The sequence below is a fragment of the Crassostrea angulata genome, chromosome 3 (genome assembly GCF_025612915.1).
Source record: "Crassostrea angulata isolate pt1a10 chromosome 3, ASM2561291v2, whole genome shotgun sequence".
NCBI lineage: Eukaryota > Metazoa > Mollusca > Bivalvia > Ostreida > Ostreidae > Magallana > Magallana angulata.
In genome coordinates, this window is record NC_069113.1 from 52,165,791 (window position 1) to 52,183,726 (window position 17,936).

At 34.8% G+C, this 17,936-nt stretch overlaps 1 protein-coding gene across 1 annotated transcript; it reads left to right on the forward strand.

Annotated features, from left to right (window-relative positions):
- The first annotated feature begins 744 nt into the window (after positions 1-744).
- LOC128177116 (uncharacterized) lies at positions 745-17,644 on the forward strand. The gene is made up of 18 exons (XM_052843676.1): positions 745-894; positions 2,116-2,247; positions 2,410-2,505; positions 3,065-3,146; positions 3,274-3,403; positions 3,514-3,685; positions 3,863-3,970; positions 4,302-4,386; positions 4,692-4,865; positions 5,473-5,575; positions 6,214-6,410; positions 7,743-7,854; positions 7,993-8,104; positions 8,582-8,730; positions 8,842-9,258; positions 11,859-12,326; positions 14,346-14,462; positions 15,655-17,644. Exons 2-18 carry the CDS (start codon positions 2,141-2,143, stop codon positions 16,374-16,376), a joined length of 3,351 nt encoding a protein of 1,116 aa, XP_052699636.1. The 5' UTR covers positions 745-894; positions 2,116-2,140; the 3' UTR covers positions 16,377-17,644.
- Positions 17,645-17,936: the final 292 nt, after the last annotated feature.

A 17,936-nucleotide genomic window follows, 5' to 3' on the forward strand; every position in this document is an offset into this window, starting at 1 on the left:
AAATATGCTTGTCTTGCGTGTGAGAAATGTTGGTGAATTTTTTCGAAGCAGACTATTTTGAAGAAAAAAAAAATATCATGCATGCAGGACGCGACTTTTTGACCGAAAAGAAATACAGCAATGAATTACACATATTCATGTTACACACGAAACAGATGATTTTCGTGAGTTGTTACAGATGACATGACTTCTAACATTCATTTTAAAAAAAAATCAAAGAGTTACCCTAATAGATTATGGGTTTTTTTAAAAATAAGAAATAATGCTACTGATTTCATCAGTTTAAAAATTTATTCAGATTTTATAATCGATTAAACAACATCATTTAATAATGTGTTCTGTTGAAATAAATGTATGCACTAAATGCACTAGTCCAAAAAATTTATCTTGGGGTGGGGGTGGGAGGAATTTTAAAGGGGTCGATCGAGGGGTCAGTAATTAATGCATTGAACAGTTATACATGACATATAAATCTATCTAACAGAGGAGTAAGAATTTGATAACTTTGTATTTTTCAGGGGACTCTTGATTTAACTTAAACTGACCTCGATATATTAATTGAACGCATTTATTATAATCATATTGGGTTTTTTTCTTCGTATTACGATATATCTTAAAAGTCAAGTCATGTACGAGTTAACAATAATTACAAGGTTTTCGCAATCGGCAATCCTCGGCTGATTCCGCTTCGCTCCGTTAATGTCGAGTGCGCGAGACATCCGAGTAGTTCCGAGTGAGGTTTTCGCATCCGGGGAATTCCTCTGGCGGCGATTTCATTTCGAACAAAATAACAGTTCATATACTATAACGATGATAACGGTTGTTGAATAGTGTTGTGTGATGCATCGACAAATATTTATATATCAAAATTATTTATTTGAAAACCAAAATAAGGTAAGACGCAAATTGCACCACGAAAACGTTAATCTGAATTTTCTCGGATACCGAGAAAATAATAACAACTGGGACATACCTTATAACTCAGTTGGTGAATTAAACGCATAGAGATATCGCAGTTAAAATTGGAAAAACGAAATAAAATCATTTAAAGAGGAACATGGATGGATGAGAAAGAATAAACATGATTAAGGAAGAATTATCAGCAGTATTTGGATTATTGGTCTAAATCTGTACAATTAAACATACATAAAGTACATAGTTGAAGCAATATTTACAAGTAATCGACTGATTCAAATCAAATTGTTCCACTGTTGAAAAGTTTTAGTGGAGCGGTTTATTCTCAGAATATGATTGCTGTTTTCAACCAACATAAACCAACCATATGCTAACAGATTGATCTTCATGATGTTTTCTAAAGTAATTATACCCTCTAAATTTTTAAAACAGATTTTGAGTAGGGCAGCCACGTTCCTTAAAAAAGGCATGTGAACTGTTAACATACCATAGTGAATAACATAAACAAGTGTAAACTTTTGTGCCACTTTCTTTTTGTGTACTGTGAAGTCCAATCATTGTAGAAGTCTCTGTTCGTTCCATCAAATTAATGAAAAATTCTGTGACATGTACATGTTTGTCATGTTACAGCCTTTGCTAGGGACATACATTCCTTGTCTTAAAATCTTGATTGCTTTTCTTTTAGCATTTTCTCTAATTTTTGATTGAACATAATTCATCAGTATTCACTAAACTATTCATAAATTATTTTTATTCTTTCAATGTGATATAATAATTATTTAGTTGCACCAAAAACTGCTGTAAATGTCTCCTTTGCTTCCAGTTTTTTTTTTTTTTGCAGTATGTATACTGAACAAGTTTGCATTCATTGTTTTAAACTAATAACTAAAAATAAAAAATAACCTAATTTACATACCATACTGTAGTGTAAGGTCGACACTTTCTCAAGCATGTACTTCAGTCATACTCTACAGCACTTGGCAAAGTATGAAGTCAAGTTTAGTGTGTCGTATTCAAAATATGAAATTTCATTATTTCTGAAAGTGATGGCATATTATTTTTTTGGTAATATTAAATTGAATTTGATCAACAGTAGAAGCACTGAATCTGAAGAGTTATATTGCAAAATGGTAAGGCCTTCAGCCTACACAGATTTATATTGTATATCATGACTCTGATATACACTTGTTTGGTTTTTAGTAACAGTCACTTACAGTGGAATTTCATGATGGAGGAAAGTCTTGATGTCCAGGAGCTATTCTTCACAAATCTCCAGCTCCTGGGGTTTAATGTAGAAAGAATGGAAGCTCAGGTTAAAATTCCATTTAACAAGTAAGTGCTCAGTACTGGTACACATATTTATAAACCTAAATTCTGTTAAATCAGGGATCAGTGTTGTTGGTTCAAATGAATTTATGATAGATTGTTTATCCTATTCAAAAGGCACTTTAATTTTGAAGTAAAAATTTAAGCATATGATGCTTACTCTTTCAGAAACATGTTTGATTTGCCAAATAGAAGAGGTGCGGAGGAAATTCTGTATTTTTTGTTTAGTCGTCTTCACCCTGTAATGTGTAAAGAAGAATTCAGGTGAGAACTGAGAATCAAAATGCAAAGAAATCCAGAATCGTTTAGATATCTACAATTAATTAAAGACTCTCCCCCAATACACCACCTGTGCCAGTTAATGTATGTTAATAGACTCTGCATCTGGCTGGCTGGCTAGCTGGCTGTCTGTTTGTCCATCCATCCATCCATAAATACCTTTGCTAGAACATCAAAACCCAAATAATTTTCATTATAACTGTTTTAAATTTTATATAGATGTATACTCTGTCCAACTGTCATGCTCATTTCCAAAAGAAATACACCATAATTTTATCAATAAAAGTCATGTTTATGAATATATACATGTAACAATACTAGGATAAAGTACCAGTAACCACCAGAAGACTCTCGATCTTTTCACTTCCATGATAAATTTATTCCTTCATGGAACCCTCTTTTTGTCAGATTTCTTTCTTTTTTTTTTACATTCAAGTGTGTGAAGATGAAGAAGTGAATTATATACATATATCTTGCATAATTCAACAATTGTGCTTTTTTGTTGGTGAAACTAATGAACATTTGTATTGCTTTATGTTAAAAGAAACTGCTGGCCAATTGGTGACAAGCAACAGGAACAGATGTTTAGAAGAGTCTGCAATAACTGGCTCAGTAACATTAACAAGGTAACAAACAGGGTACCGATTCTACAGGGGGAATTCTGATACATGATGCATGTTTGTGCCAGATTATAGCTCTGATATCTTAGTTAGTGATTATTTAATGTTATTACATTTGTTGGTTGTATCACAGGAAGAGCCAGAGGCTATGTTGCCAAGGATTTCCCCCTCCCTGTTTTTGACCCCAGGAGGAGCCAAGTTTTACCAGCTTCTCTACCGTTTTTCCCGTTATGTGATTTTACAAGTCAACGACAAGGAAAATGGTAGGTCAAATGATATTGTGGACTGTTGACATATTTTTGGTTTAAACAACCATTGATCCAAGCATTCCAAGATAATTTGGATAATATCTATTATTTGTTGCATTATGAAGGAATGAAAGACAGTGAAAAGCACAGATATCCAACCTTAACTCCGGAAAACAAAGAACTTGCTGACAATATGGCAGACACCATGATAGGCTGTGTTATCAGGGGAAGGAACTCTTTTCTCTATACAGCAAATGAAATTGTCTCTCTAAACAGGCAGTGGAAAGATCAATCAAAGTATGAATTATTCCATCATAAATGTTGTTTATTTATCAAATCTTGGTGCTCTAGATAAATGTTTTAGGATACTTGTGAACAACCCAGAGACTTTGAATTCATCTCTAGATTTTATTGTCCGTTGTATAAATTTATATGATGAGTTTGAGTAATCAGAGAAAATGTTCTTTGTTATAGTGAGATGGTGAAAGAGTACAGAAAACTAAACAAAGAAATAAGAGACACTGAGCTTAAAATAAGAGACCAAATTCAGAAATCGTCGGAAATGAGTGCTGCCAGGGGGAGGTAAGCCAGAAAGAATCGTATCATTGTGCAGAACAATCAAGAACAGGGACAAAACACTTCTAGAATCTACAGTGTACATGTACTGGATCGAATCTCTGACTTAATATGTTAATTTTTCTATTCTCTTTCATGTGTTGTGTTTCAAGATATTCAGGATACTAAACATTTGTTAAGTAGAATCTCTTTAGATTTATACATGCAAAAAAAAAATGGAGATATATCTATATACATTTTTTGTTGGTGTTGTTGTCGTTTTGTATTTAGAAATGCATGTAGATTTGCATTCCTTATCTTGTTCATCAATTTAAGATTTGATAAACTTATTTTAAAGCCCTGTTGCAAGGAAAAGGAGATCAAAATCTTATGAGCCAGACTTCGACCCAAAGTCCACTCAGAGATCACAGAAAGTCCACGAGGTACTAGGCAATGGAACATCCATAATTATACATGCATACTTGTAAAGTTTAAAATAAATGAGAACCAGATACATGTAAATGTGTCCAATATTTAATTTATGCTCTTATATGAACCTTAGGTCAATTAGATTTCAATCTTTATGTTTTGAAAATATCACCATTTTGTCTGGTATTCAACTTCAGTAGATGAACAATTTTGTAAAATTATATATAACTTGACTACACTGAGGATATCGTTTGTATTGGAATTTTGCGAAAAAGACTTTTTAGAGAATAATTATGAATTCCTGTTCTGAATGTTGTAGGTGAGGAGTTTGTGGAAACAGTTAGATGGATTTCTAGTCAGCGAGGCCTCAGAGAGGGAGGTGATAGAGTCCATTGTTGACAGGTCACTGACCAAGTACCGGATCGACTCTGCTCACATCCCAATCAAAGTTCCCGATCTCTTGCTGCGAGAGTGCGAAAAGGAAATCAGAAAGGTCAGTCAGGCTGAAATGAATTTATGTGGGGTTCTTCCTGTATTGCTCATTACAGAAATTACAAAAAAATTGAATAGGAAGATTTTACAAGAAATTGATATCATAGGTACCAGGGTATATGAGTTATAATTAGACATGTTTGTGACTTAAAAGTTACATTTGTTACATTTTTAACCATGTTTTCCAAAGGAAAAATCCGGTTATTAAAATGTTGGGTTGTTGGGATGGTGGGCATGCAGGCAGCTGCCAAGAGGGTTCCCCCGTTGTACAGATAACTCGGATTTACTCCTCCTACAATTTTCAAGATAGGAAGTTGTTGTTTTGCAGATCAGTTGTACATACTTTTATATCAGAGATGTGCATATTACTTGGATTTTGAGTTTATGAAATTTTTGAAAAAGTATTTTTTCACATAATATTGCATATAGGGTATCCCATTTCTCTGGATAGGTATTGTTTAGTAATTCAGCTTAACAAAACGGTTTGAGGATACTGTTCACACAAAAGAAAATCTGGTTTGCTGTCATATTGACAGCTTTTCTTGTGTTTTTCTTTTGACAATCATCTGTACTTAGTCCTATCAGCTACGTGTATATTGTTTTTACAGAGGCATGTGGACAACACCTTTCACCACGGGAAGTTGAATCTGGTCAGTCTGTTACAGCTATGGAACCTGTGTCTAAATCTGCTACAGGACAGGTTTCAGACCAGTAAGTAACAGTACATGTACCTGTACCTGCCAAGAGAATGACATACCTAGTTTACACAGTACTTTTGTTTGACAGTAGTCCGAGATATACTACTCAGTTGCATGTACATGATTTTTACATCTTACTTAACAAGGATATATACATGTAAACTTAAAAGTTTGTGTGTTATTTGTTTATATAAATAATTTTCTTGATGACCATACCGGTATATTTATATCTGATAGCTGTGATAATGGGGAGTAACTCTAGTTGTGATTTAAAAAAATTCTCACTGTTAAATAATGTTTTTTCTGATCATACATTTATATTTTACATAAAAATTGTAACTACAAATGTTCTGCATCACACATTTTTTTAATTATTGTGCACATTTTCAGTCAATAGAAATTACATTTATACATATTATGATAGCAAGAACTACATGCACATGCCAAACTCTTACTGGTTATCATGATCTATGATTGTTCATACTGGTATATTTGAATTTGTGTACATCATTTACTTCTATGTATAAATTTATTTACATTATGAATTTTAGAATTTAATTCAAAAGTTTATCTAAGGAAGTTTATATTGCTTGTCTGAGCGTCACAAATAATTAACTTTTATTTGAGACTTGAATTTGAATTATTTTTCAGCTGGAGTGCCAGATTTCACCAAGGACATTGAAAAAATCACGACCCTGGCCCACAGTAACCACAGCCTGCTTCTGTCTAGTCAGAGCCTTCAGCGGGAGATCGAGGGGGTGCTGCCAGAGCTCAAGCAGTCAGTGGACAGGCTACGTGGGGAGGTGGAGCAAGAAATGACAGCCACGCCCACTCAACTCCGGACCACAGTATGTTGTTAGAAAAGTAATTACCATCGTGTGTATACAGTGCCAATTATAGTGTAGCCTTGTGTCCTGTCAAGTTGCAAGTTTACATTATAACTCTTGTATTCTTTTTTATATTTTATTTGTTAATTTTTACAAGTTGCTTTGAAATAAAAAGAATTAAATTTATGCTTTTCAGTATCATCACTTTTCTTCAAAATGAATATTATTGTCAATAGGCACATAATTGTCTAATATACATTCCTCAGATATTTTCTATTTTCTGTGCCTTATCTTGGTCCAATTGATTAATTATCGTAATTGCCTGTTGTAGAATATTACTGAAAGTGAATGCCCAATATCAGTCTCACTTCCTTGCATACATCCACTGCGTATAAGAGTCATGCTTTTGGTATTATAACCAAGAAAAGTTATTTTTTAGAAAACCCTAACTTTTCAGAAAAAAATTAATGTTTGCTATATCTCATAAAACAAGATGTTTGTGAAACTTGTTCTGGGTGGTATTTCATTGAAAGCTTGGTAAGCACAAAGAGCAGCATGTTAAATGGGTGTTTTGGTACATCAGGTTAGACTGGAGATTGGCTTAAAAGTACTCATAGATTGATTTTGAATAAAGTATGTCATGTTTCTTCCTTTGAAAAGTTATGAATATCCAAACATTTTTACATCCAAATATAAAATGTAGTTTAAACTAATCTTGGAAATTAGTATATGCATACTCCTGCAGTGAACACGGCTTGCTTTTGACTAATGAAATTTGAACACAATGAAATACCAGGTAGAAAAATCATTAAGATAAAGTTTAGTTAACAGCATTTATTAGATTATCATATACCAGTACCCATCAATTTTCCTTTCTTGATACTGTTAATTTTACAGAGTGTGATCTGGTTTTTCTAATTCGTATCTCCATTCTCTGAAGCTGATGAAGTAGCACACAATAACTAATGTCTGTATTTTAGTGCATTATAAAGAGTTCGTTCCAAATTGGTTTAGCTCAAAAGATAAAAAAAGGTAGAATTAATCTAACAAAGATAATGTTGTTATCTTAACTTTTTAATTAAAGGGTATATAATTTATGATCACAATAATAACTTGATCCAAGGAGTCGGATTATGTCTTGTTGTTAGGTTCATATCTCGTTTGAACTGATGATCTGTGCCTGCCAACTTGACGTGATCTGACACTTTGGATCAGGTTACTGTTATGATATTATAATATGTATAATCTTTATATATATGTATAATCTTTATACATGAATTGTCTGTGACTTTAGAATAAATTAAGAAGTTATAGTTACTACTTTGTGATCTCTGACACTGAGCTCTGTTTTAGGCAGTTGGTCTAGGCCTGGTGGAGCCCACACCTGATGTTTCTTTCTCGCCTGCATCTACTCTCAAGGGGAGACAACCCACAGCCCCATCTGTAGCTCTCACTCAGCAGGAATGTAAGTAAACGGGAAATAAAGCCTTTTCACATACTACAGAACTACAAAACCAATGTAAGAGCCATAGTACTGCCTACATGAAGTACAATTAGAATACTCTAGCATTATTGTAATCAATATGTACATTGACCCCCCCAGGTGCCACCCCGGAGGCTGTAGCTCGGATATCCGAAGACATCGCAGCACGAGTGAACAGAGTTCAGCTCTTCAGTGACAGTCCAAGGATCTCTCAGCTTGAGAGGCCCGCTGTGTAAGTTGTTAGACATTGTTGTGTTGAACTACTTATCAAACATGAAAGCATCTACTTTCATATTGATTTACCTTTCATGATGGTAGTAGGAAAGAAGTTTTGTATTCTTCAGAAACAATCAATAATTTAAAATGGTAGATGTTGATAATCCTACGATTCAGAACTCTTCAAAAAACAATTTTTCTTTGTTTTGTCATTTAAAACAAAATTTATTTTGCAATAAAATATATTAGCCCAAAGAGAACACTATAATTCACCTAAGTTGTACATGTACAAGAATTCTCAAATTAACTTTCATATATTGAATTGAATAATTTTATTTTTTAAGAATAAAAAAACATAAATATGCATTAAAAGGGGTGCTGCTATTACTTGTTTTGCAACCACTTCTCTATAAGTGCTGTAAGGTCTGCAGCAACTTTGGATAAACTTTTGGATTTTTGTGCTATACCCAATAAATAATACTGATCATTGTAGCTCCACAAAACTTCCAAGAAAACTAGCCACAACTCAGAGAAATAAACCCAGAGACGTGGACAGAACAAAGCCCCGGGTCGTGGATGTAAGGGGCCAGTTACAGTCCACCCCCACGAAACCCAAGAGAGATCAAGTCCATGTACAGAAAGGTAAGGGACTGAAAATCAGTAGTTTGTTTGAATGCCATGTCAATCATATCAAAATATAGGTCTGAAACAGATTTATTTATACTAGAGATGTTTATATTTTTGGCAATATAGGCTTAAAAGCATTGGATTTGAAACAAGACATTTCATTGAATGATATTAGTGATGGAGTTCTTAATGAACCTTCAACTTTAGTGCAAAGGGACCTTTCCATATCTGGATTAAATGATTCAACTTTAAGAAATTCAAGCACCCGAACACCTACAAAATATGACTCTAATGTGAAACGAGGATCATTCGACTGTGATAAAACTCCAAATAATGACAAATCTGGAGGAAACAGGAACCATAATGGCACCATCAACAAGTTCAGAGATCTGGAGAAATCTCCGTCTGACCTGCTAGTGGACGAGATGTTTGGAGAGACCCCAAAGGGGTCACCACTGGGCCTGCAGAAGTCCCCCTCGGATTACCTGTTACAGGAAGTGCTGTCCTCAGGTGTGCTGAATTCTCCATTCGTAAGACAAACAGGTAAGCTTCTCTATCACATCACTTAATTACCTCCCTATACTAGATATATATTGGTGTTAATAGCAATTTTAGCATTCAGTTTGTCTGCGAAAAATGGATGATTGGTATTCATGTTTTGGCCTCACAAGATGATCTATAGAATAATTGTTTCTCCTTTCCCGTCTTAGTGTTTCCTTTTATCGTTTGGTCAGTAGACTGACAAATTATTTTTCTTTTTCATTTTGGGAGAAAAAACACTCCTAGTGTTAACAAAAAAATTGATTTGCAAACTACATGCACTTTATATTAAAAAAAAAACTCAGATGGTGCTCAGGTTATTAAAAAAAGCATTTTCATCAGTTGGTATAGAAGCTGTATCAGGAATGTTCACTGTTGAGTTGAATGCAGTGGCAATCAACGTTCTGTGATTTTCTCACAAATTTTAAAATTGCAAAGTGAACAAGCATACAAATGCTTATTTACATTGTATATGTATTGCAGATAGGATGATGTGCATTAATTAATCAGTTGCTATGGTACCCTATGAATTGAAGAGCTATGAGATATGAATGAAATACAGTGTTTAAGTAAATCAAACATCATATTTGTCCATATCAATAATTATAATTTTAGAATTGATTGGGGAGAATATTGATGCTGGGTCAGCTGTTGTTGGCAGTAATGTAAATGTAATTATTTGTTGATGAAGAAATTAATTATTCATATTTATTTCACCCTGTAGACATTAAATAATACAACACGTTGACGTAGCCCAATAACACGTTGAATAACATTGGGTCAGAGGTCTGTTATAGCCTTCATTTCTGATCACAGTAGTCCGACTTTGTTCTGTAAAATATAATTGTTACAGTAAAAAATGTACCACACACAATGGTGTGAGTTATTTATATATACCGGTACACTGTATAACCATTAATTACATGTTGTTACAAGGGTGAGCAGGCAATGGCATGAGGAAAGAGCACCAATCTAATAGTAAAGACAGCAACAGTTGCTTGGAAACATTGATGTAATTAGCTGGCTATTGTGTATTTATCCTAGACTATGTAAAAGAAAAACATTAATGCAAAATCAGAAGGCATGGTCTGACATGCATTTTCCTTGCAGTTTTTAATGCAGTGTTTTTGCTGTAAGCATTTCAAATGACACATTGTAATTTATCCTCAAAGTTTTCATTTTACTTCTAAAAGAGAATGATTGTATACTGTAAAATTTCCTTTGGCAAGAGGATATAACAAATTTAATGGGTAATGTCTAATGATTGGAGAATGAGAGAAGTTTTCTGCTTGCAAAGAAGAGCTGTGCTTTTGCTAGTTCATACCTATGAGCTGTGGAAACCCTTTTCCACTCTGAACTTTCTGAAGGGAATTAATATTGATCTAGAGGAAGAGACGAGCTTCCTCATTACCGGTACTGGTCTCTTTATGGCATTGATTTATGCTGTCTATAAAGGATACACCTTTGAAACACCAAATAATGTGCATTAGGTCTATTTAGCAAGACTTTCAAGGAGAGCATTTATATATACACAATGATTAACTTATCTCTTTATATATGGTAGGCCTTACTAGTATATATGGTAGGTTAATAGAAAGTTATGATCATAACAATAATGATATGCATGAATGCATTCTGTTAAAAAGTTTTCTTGTCATAAGAATAGAATTGTCAGAGAATAAACAACTTCCACTAAATGAATTCAATCTGCTCATACATATTTTGGCCGTGTCATTAGAATATATTGTAGGCAGTTGTGCATTAATGTACGATCATTACAAGCAAACCTACCACGGATAGGTTATTTTGATGTGGCAGTGTTTTTATACTCTGTCGGCTAGATCAGGTAAACAAGAGTACATTTTGTGTCTAATTTAGGGAAGTCAGTTGCAAGAATATTGATTTGTGGACGTTTGCTGTGTCTCTTTAATTATGATTGAATTCAAGGATAATGGTTTAAACATGTTACAAGTTCTTATTAAATGCTAAGATATTAATACATGTATACAATACTCTGTAGGGAAGGCCACTGCTGCTACTGTACAGAATGGTAGTGATTTTAACATGGGAAAAACTTATTAATATCTGACTGAGTGAACGGCAAACAACACACAGAAAGTATAAAAATAGAAAACCACAATTATGCATGTGTTTCATTGATGTTTTGGTGAATGGTAACAATATTAGGTGTTGTGAGACAAGAAATTTCAGAAATCTGCCAATGGGGTTCTAGTTTTATTGAAGAAGATTAGATAGAGCTTTGCATGAAGTATGAACTGGACTTGGTCCATCAAATGGATTTAGAGCCCATAGTCAGAATATGTGAGGGATAAAAAGACACCAATGTCAAACTGTCTGGTAGTGTGTAGTGCATTCTAGAACCCACAGGTAAGGTGTTGGCCATTGGGTGACTTTCTTGATTGTGTTAGGGAGAACAAGACATCAGCACTGACATTAATTGAATAGAATATTTGATGTATATGTTTCACACATGCAAAGCCTTCCAACTGAAGAAAAATGTTCTATCTCAGGAGTTCATCATCAAATTGAGAGGTATATTTAGTGCAACATAATATATAGTTTGGTTTTTTTTTACTTTTTAGATATGAGCCATTTTTCTGAAGCTGGTGGAAAAAGTGAAAATGAGGGACAGAAAGTGGGAGTGTGTGTGGAGAGATCTATTGAAGATTTACAGAGGAGTCTGCAGGAAATGAAGGCCAGCGGAGACTTCAGTAAGGGAAGCCTGTCCCCTGGGCAGGTCCAACGCCCCCACTCCCCTGTGGCCGAGTTCTTGGATCACTTAGAATTTGAACCCCTGGAGAGGAGTCAAGTGATATTAGAAAAACAAGTGGATGCCCTCTCGGATCTTGAAAGTTCAAAATCATCCCAAGAACTTGAGGCATCTGATAAAGAAAGTATTCCCATTCTCCTCATGCCAACCACCGATAACTTACTGTCAGACCAACAGAGTTCAAGGTCACATTCTGCAGAACAATCTGATGAAGAGGTTGACCTTAACCTTCAACATGAAGGAATTCACCTGATCACATCTCCAGGGATTCCTATTATAAGTAAGTACATTTATAGACATGTACTTTTGACAATTTTGATGCTTTTACTCTATACATGTAGATCACGTTCAATCATGTACATGCACCTGTTTTCAATTTGTCCATCAGATGCAGGGCTCTTTCAGTACTTTTAGCTAATAGACAAGATGAGGTTGAGTTTAAACTCTCAAAAGGGCAAACTAATAATGAGGATATACAACCACAAACCTAGTGAATTTGTTTTTATCATAAATTTTTGATTGCATTTTAACCTACTTTAGCAACAGATAGGTCTGAAATTACTGGTACATGTGTATCTGAAATTTGATGAGCGTATGGTCCCCCATACTGTCAAATAATGGTGACCTTGTTTCATATCATACGTATTCCTTTCTTCAGCTCTTGTAACAGAATGAGAGTTGACATTGACAATATGTTGTTTATTTGCCTGGGATCATAAAGAAGAATTTATTCGGTGCTTTGGTATTTAATTTATGTGTGGTTTCTTTGTTGTTTGTCATTGATAAAATATATTTGATGAGAGAGAGAGAGAGAGAGAGAGAGAGAGAGAGAGAGAGAGAATAAATAAAGTATGACCCAACCAGTAATCTGGATTTATATAGCTTAGATGCCAGGATGAACATTGATTGTGCTGAGAGGATAGATACACTGTTAGACCTCCATTTTCTTTTTAAGAGTTAATATTTCAAATCTTTGAGATTCAGGAGTTCTTTGCTGCGAGACAATTATTGATTGCCTTCCCTTTTCCCAGATTTCCTAATCAGAACCTTCTTCATGGAAACAGCTGTAAAGATCTAGCTGCTCGATGAGCTGATCATTAGTTGGGTTTGAATTACAGTAACTGTATAGAATAAAAAATGAAAAAAATTGACTGTATAGGCTTAAAATCATACCTCCATGAATCTGTCTTTCTGATTATCTGACAGATAAAGTCAAGGTAAAATTATTTAAATGTATAAGATACTGAAGGCAATCAATATGGTAATTAACTAGCAGTAATTGATTCCAGTTCATAGCTGTTTCATTTAAGATTAAGTCAGCCTCAGATTATAAATGAAAATCAGATCAAATTAGTTTGTGTATGTAAGTCACAACAGATTAGTTTGTGTACATGTATATTATTAGGAATAAAGAACATTGAAAATATCAGGGTATAATAAACATGAATGACAGGCTCAAGAATAACTTGATTTACGAAATAAAGTATGAGTTATCGTGAATGTTACAGAATATTCTCCGAGGTTAAGAAATGTTGTTTTGGAATATAAAAGCCTCGGCTTTTATATTTCAAACAACATTTCGAGACCGAGGATGTTATCCTGCAACATTCACAAAAACAAGAACTTTATTTCTATTCTACTAACAGCCCAGTATTTCTAAAGATTGTTTCTCCTATAGAGAGATGATCTAGGTCATTTTGACGGCTGTTCCCTGTAACCCCAACGGTTTTGTTATTAATGTTTACATGTGTATCGATCAAAGAAATTACATGCAGACGACAGAATTTTTCTTTGGATTTTTAATACCCGGCACTCTTCACTTATTTATAAAATATGTTTGAGTTATTTTCCTAATATTTTAAGGGCAATTTAATACAATTATTAGTACTACATGTTATATATTTTATGTAAAAACACGCAGTGAAAATGTGCTGGGGAGGTCCTAGGAACAGCCGCATTGATCATTTGAGGCAATACAGAACGTTTTGACTGGAACTAACACGTGAAATTGACATAGTTTTAAAACTTTTTACGGTTTGAAGTTGTACTTTCATGGTCAGTGCGAGACAAATAGGTATTTCTGATCTGATAATTTACTGATGACGTTTGTGGTATATTGGAGAATAATGTCTGCGGCATCTCTTTGATCTTGGCAATAACTGTAGTAGAATTAAGTATATTTCTACTATAAGTCATTAGTAGCTCCTCTGTGATAGTATCAAGGTGATGGGGGAAATAAGCTAACGTAAAATTTTCAGTTTAAAAATTTACAGGTTCATTTCATTTTTTTTTTCGGTAGAAGATTCTGGACACCATGAAAGTCCCCTGTCAGAAGATATCAGAAAAATTTACAGAGAGGCCATTGGAAGGGGTGAATCTAGTCCAGCGAGGGCATTAGATAGACATTCTCACTCAGGTAATGTGTCAACTTGTCCCAGCTAAAGCATTGAATATACATGTATTACATTGTACATGTTGTAGGCAGTATCGCTCAAGTATTATGGACTCTTGTTTAATAAAGACATTAGATAAGCAGTAATTTGTAATACATGTACATGTATATACACTTTACAACTTGGGGCATAAGTTAGGCATCATCATTCAAGTAATATACATCTACATGCTTGGTCAGTGAATGTTTTAGATAGGCAGTATCTCTTTGGTTATATAATCACTAAGAAGGAGGGGAATCAAGTATGGGAGGCATAAACGGAGGGAGGGAATCAACACAGGAAATGTTTCACAGCATGTAGAAAAAAAGGGAAAGAAGCACAGTAAACTTGAATCACTCTGGTAAATCAAATGCACACAAGGATGGGATATATACAATACAGAGAATGCACAGAGAAATCAATAATATATTACTGGGGAAATGTCATACAATATTGCTTTTGTGCATGCAAGTATAGGCAGACAATAAGGTCAACAAGTGTTGAGTGGGACTACCATCCTAGTGTCCTACTCGTCACGTGCTTATTATATTGTCATATTTTCATTAAAGAGGAGTTTATGAAAAACACTCATTTTATGATCACGATTTTACACAGTTAACCTATAGTTTTTGTTGGATTACTCAGTCCAACATTCCAATGCATAGTTAACATTTCCCGTTTAAGTCATGCCAAAGTAAAACAAGAAACCAAATGAAAATCATCACAATGTCGTTGTCTGACAATCAGTGCTATGCGGGGGTAGAAGAGGCTGTAGAGGGTTGGGCTGTCAAGCTGCCGTTTTGTATAGAATTGTTGAGGAATTTCAATAGACAGATGTTGCAGCACATTAGTTCATTGATGTATCAATGTCTTTGGACTCTCTTTGTGTGAAAAACAGACTGAAGATTAAGTTGATGGTATGGGTGTAGAACACTTATTGTCAGGAGATAATGCAGTGTACGATGGAATTGCATCAAATTTTCATCATTTCCTTTTGATGATGTCGCAGGAAATTGATTGGTTGTAAATGCCAGGGATTTTAGAGTAATGAAAAAAAAAAACTCCAATGCAATAAGTTATCTTCTGGCTGCGTCAGACTGCGACCCACAAACAGATTTTTTCTCAGAGGTGAATTATTGAAGCAAATAATTTAGTAGATTATTTCTGTTCTTTCAGATATATTTGATGAACTCTCCAGTATAGCAGAGAAGGATGGAAACTTAGAGAGCATAGAGATGCCTGTGTTTGGTTTGAATGATTCAGGGGAGGATATTATGGATAAAGTCTTCAAGATTCCGACCATTGTCAACTCACCCACAGTCCATCAGGGCCAGCGGCCACCTGTAGGGCCAGGGTCTGATAACATCCATGAGCGAGTCAAAAACCTGTCGGAGCGTGTGTCCGATTTAAATGGAAACCCTGTTCACCACAACAATATGTCTGGTGCTTTTGATAGAATCACTGTGGACAGACAGCTCAGTCGAGACTGGGAGGACCTGGAACTCTCAATGGAAGTTCTAGATGATTTGATGGGGAAATCCCCGGACTGTCAGAAGTCTCCTATTCTGCACGCTATGGAGGAAAATTTCTTTACCTACCATCAACATTCAGCTTTTCAGCGATCACCACCGTGTCCAAAACCCAAAGACAATTCCACTGAAGGTTTTGATTTATCAGATGAACTGGATGAGTCATTTGTACCTTTTAAGGAGGGTTTCAGTGTAGAAGGGGGCACAACCCCAGCAAAGACAACTACTCAGAATGTGAGTGAAAAGGACAAGGATGGCAACACAAAGCCAAGCAGCTCTGATGATTTGCTAGCTAGGTTTCAAAAGTTGAAGCAGCAGACATCAGAGATGGAACAGAAACTCCAGTGTGGCCAGCAGCCTTGTGTCTGATGCACACCTTTAGATTGATATCCAAACTATTATCTTGTTTTGTTAAGTTTTGTGCCAAGTTATTTCTGTGAGGCAGTTAGAAGCTCAAACTACAAAGAATTACTTTATTGAAATTTAAAATATGGATAATATGGATGTGTATTTATTTCAGGGTAAGCTATATTTCCCAGTTATTGTGAGTTCTTGCATCGGGTATCATCAATAATTAGATCATTTGTATTGAAAACATTTCAGTATTCATAATTACATTACCCAGGTAAATATGAGGGCTGTGATTAACAAATGAACTTACAACTAAGTTGTAAATCTTTTTAGTCTTATGGAATAATCCTTAAGGCCTAACCTGGAAAATTATACATACCGATTATTAATACGTGAAGTATTTTTACTGGTATTAAGGAAAAAATTTGGTAACTTATAAACATGATGAATCATGAGCAATTATAAATTTGGTCTTTTAAAAAAACAAAGCGAAGGATGTTTTTTGTCAAAAGCAGATATAAGGAAGTTCCTACTTTTTATTACAATTTAGAATTAGTAAATGTACTGATACTCGTGCATGTAGCGGTACTTGTTTTTATTTAGTACATATAAAACAAAAGCGACAAGGTTTGACCCATGCTTTATGGACAGGCGTTGGCAGATGCTCATAGACATGTAACAGTATCGTAATTTACTGATTCATAAAATGGGGTAATTAAATAAAACTCAGTTTACAAATGATTAATTAAATGAAAAACTTTTTTATACAGTCTGTACATTATTCTTAGTATTGTATTACAAAAAGTCATGTATAAAGGCATTTCAATTTGAGGTTCCTAAAATATGTAATGTTTATTTTTGTTCTACTCAACATTCAGATTTTTAGCTCACCTGAGCTGAAAGCTCAAGTGAGCTATTCTGATCACATTTTGTCTGTCGTCCGTCTGTCCGTCTGTCCGTCCGTCTGTCCGTCCGTCTGTCCGTCCGTCCGTCTGTCCGTAAACTTTTCACATTTTCAACATCTTCTCAAGAACTACTAGGCCAATTTCAACCAAACTTGGCACAAATCATTCTTAGGCAAAGGGGATTCAAAGTTGTGAACATTAAGGGTCACACCCGTTTTCAAGGGGAGATAATTAGAAATTAATGAAAAATTTCGAGAAATTTTCAAAAATCTTCTTCTCAAGAACCAGAAAGCCAGGAAAGCTGAAACTTGTGTGGAAGCATCCTCAGGTAGTGTAGATTCAAAGTTGTGAAATTCATGACCCCCGGGGGTAGGGTGGGGCCACAATGGGGGGTCGAAGTTTAACATAGTAATATAAAGAGTAAATCTTTAAAAATCTTCTTCTCAGAAACTAAACAGCCAGGAAAGCTGAAACTTGTGTGGAAGCATCCTCAGGTAGTGTAGATTCAAAGTTGTGAAAATCATGACCCCCGGGGGTAGGGTGGGGCCACAATGGGGGGTCAAAGTTTTACATAGGAATATATAGAGTAAATCTTTAAAAATCTTCTTCTCAGAAACTAAACAGCCAGGAAAGCTGAAACTTTTGAGGAAGCATCCTCAGGTAGTGTAGATTC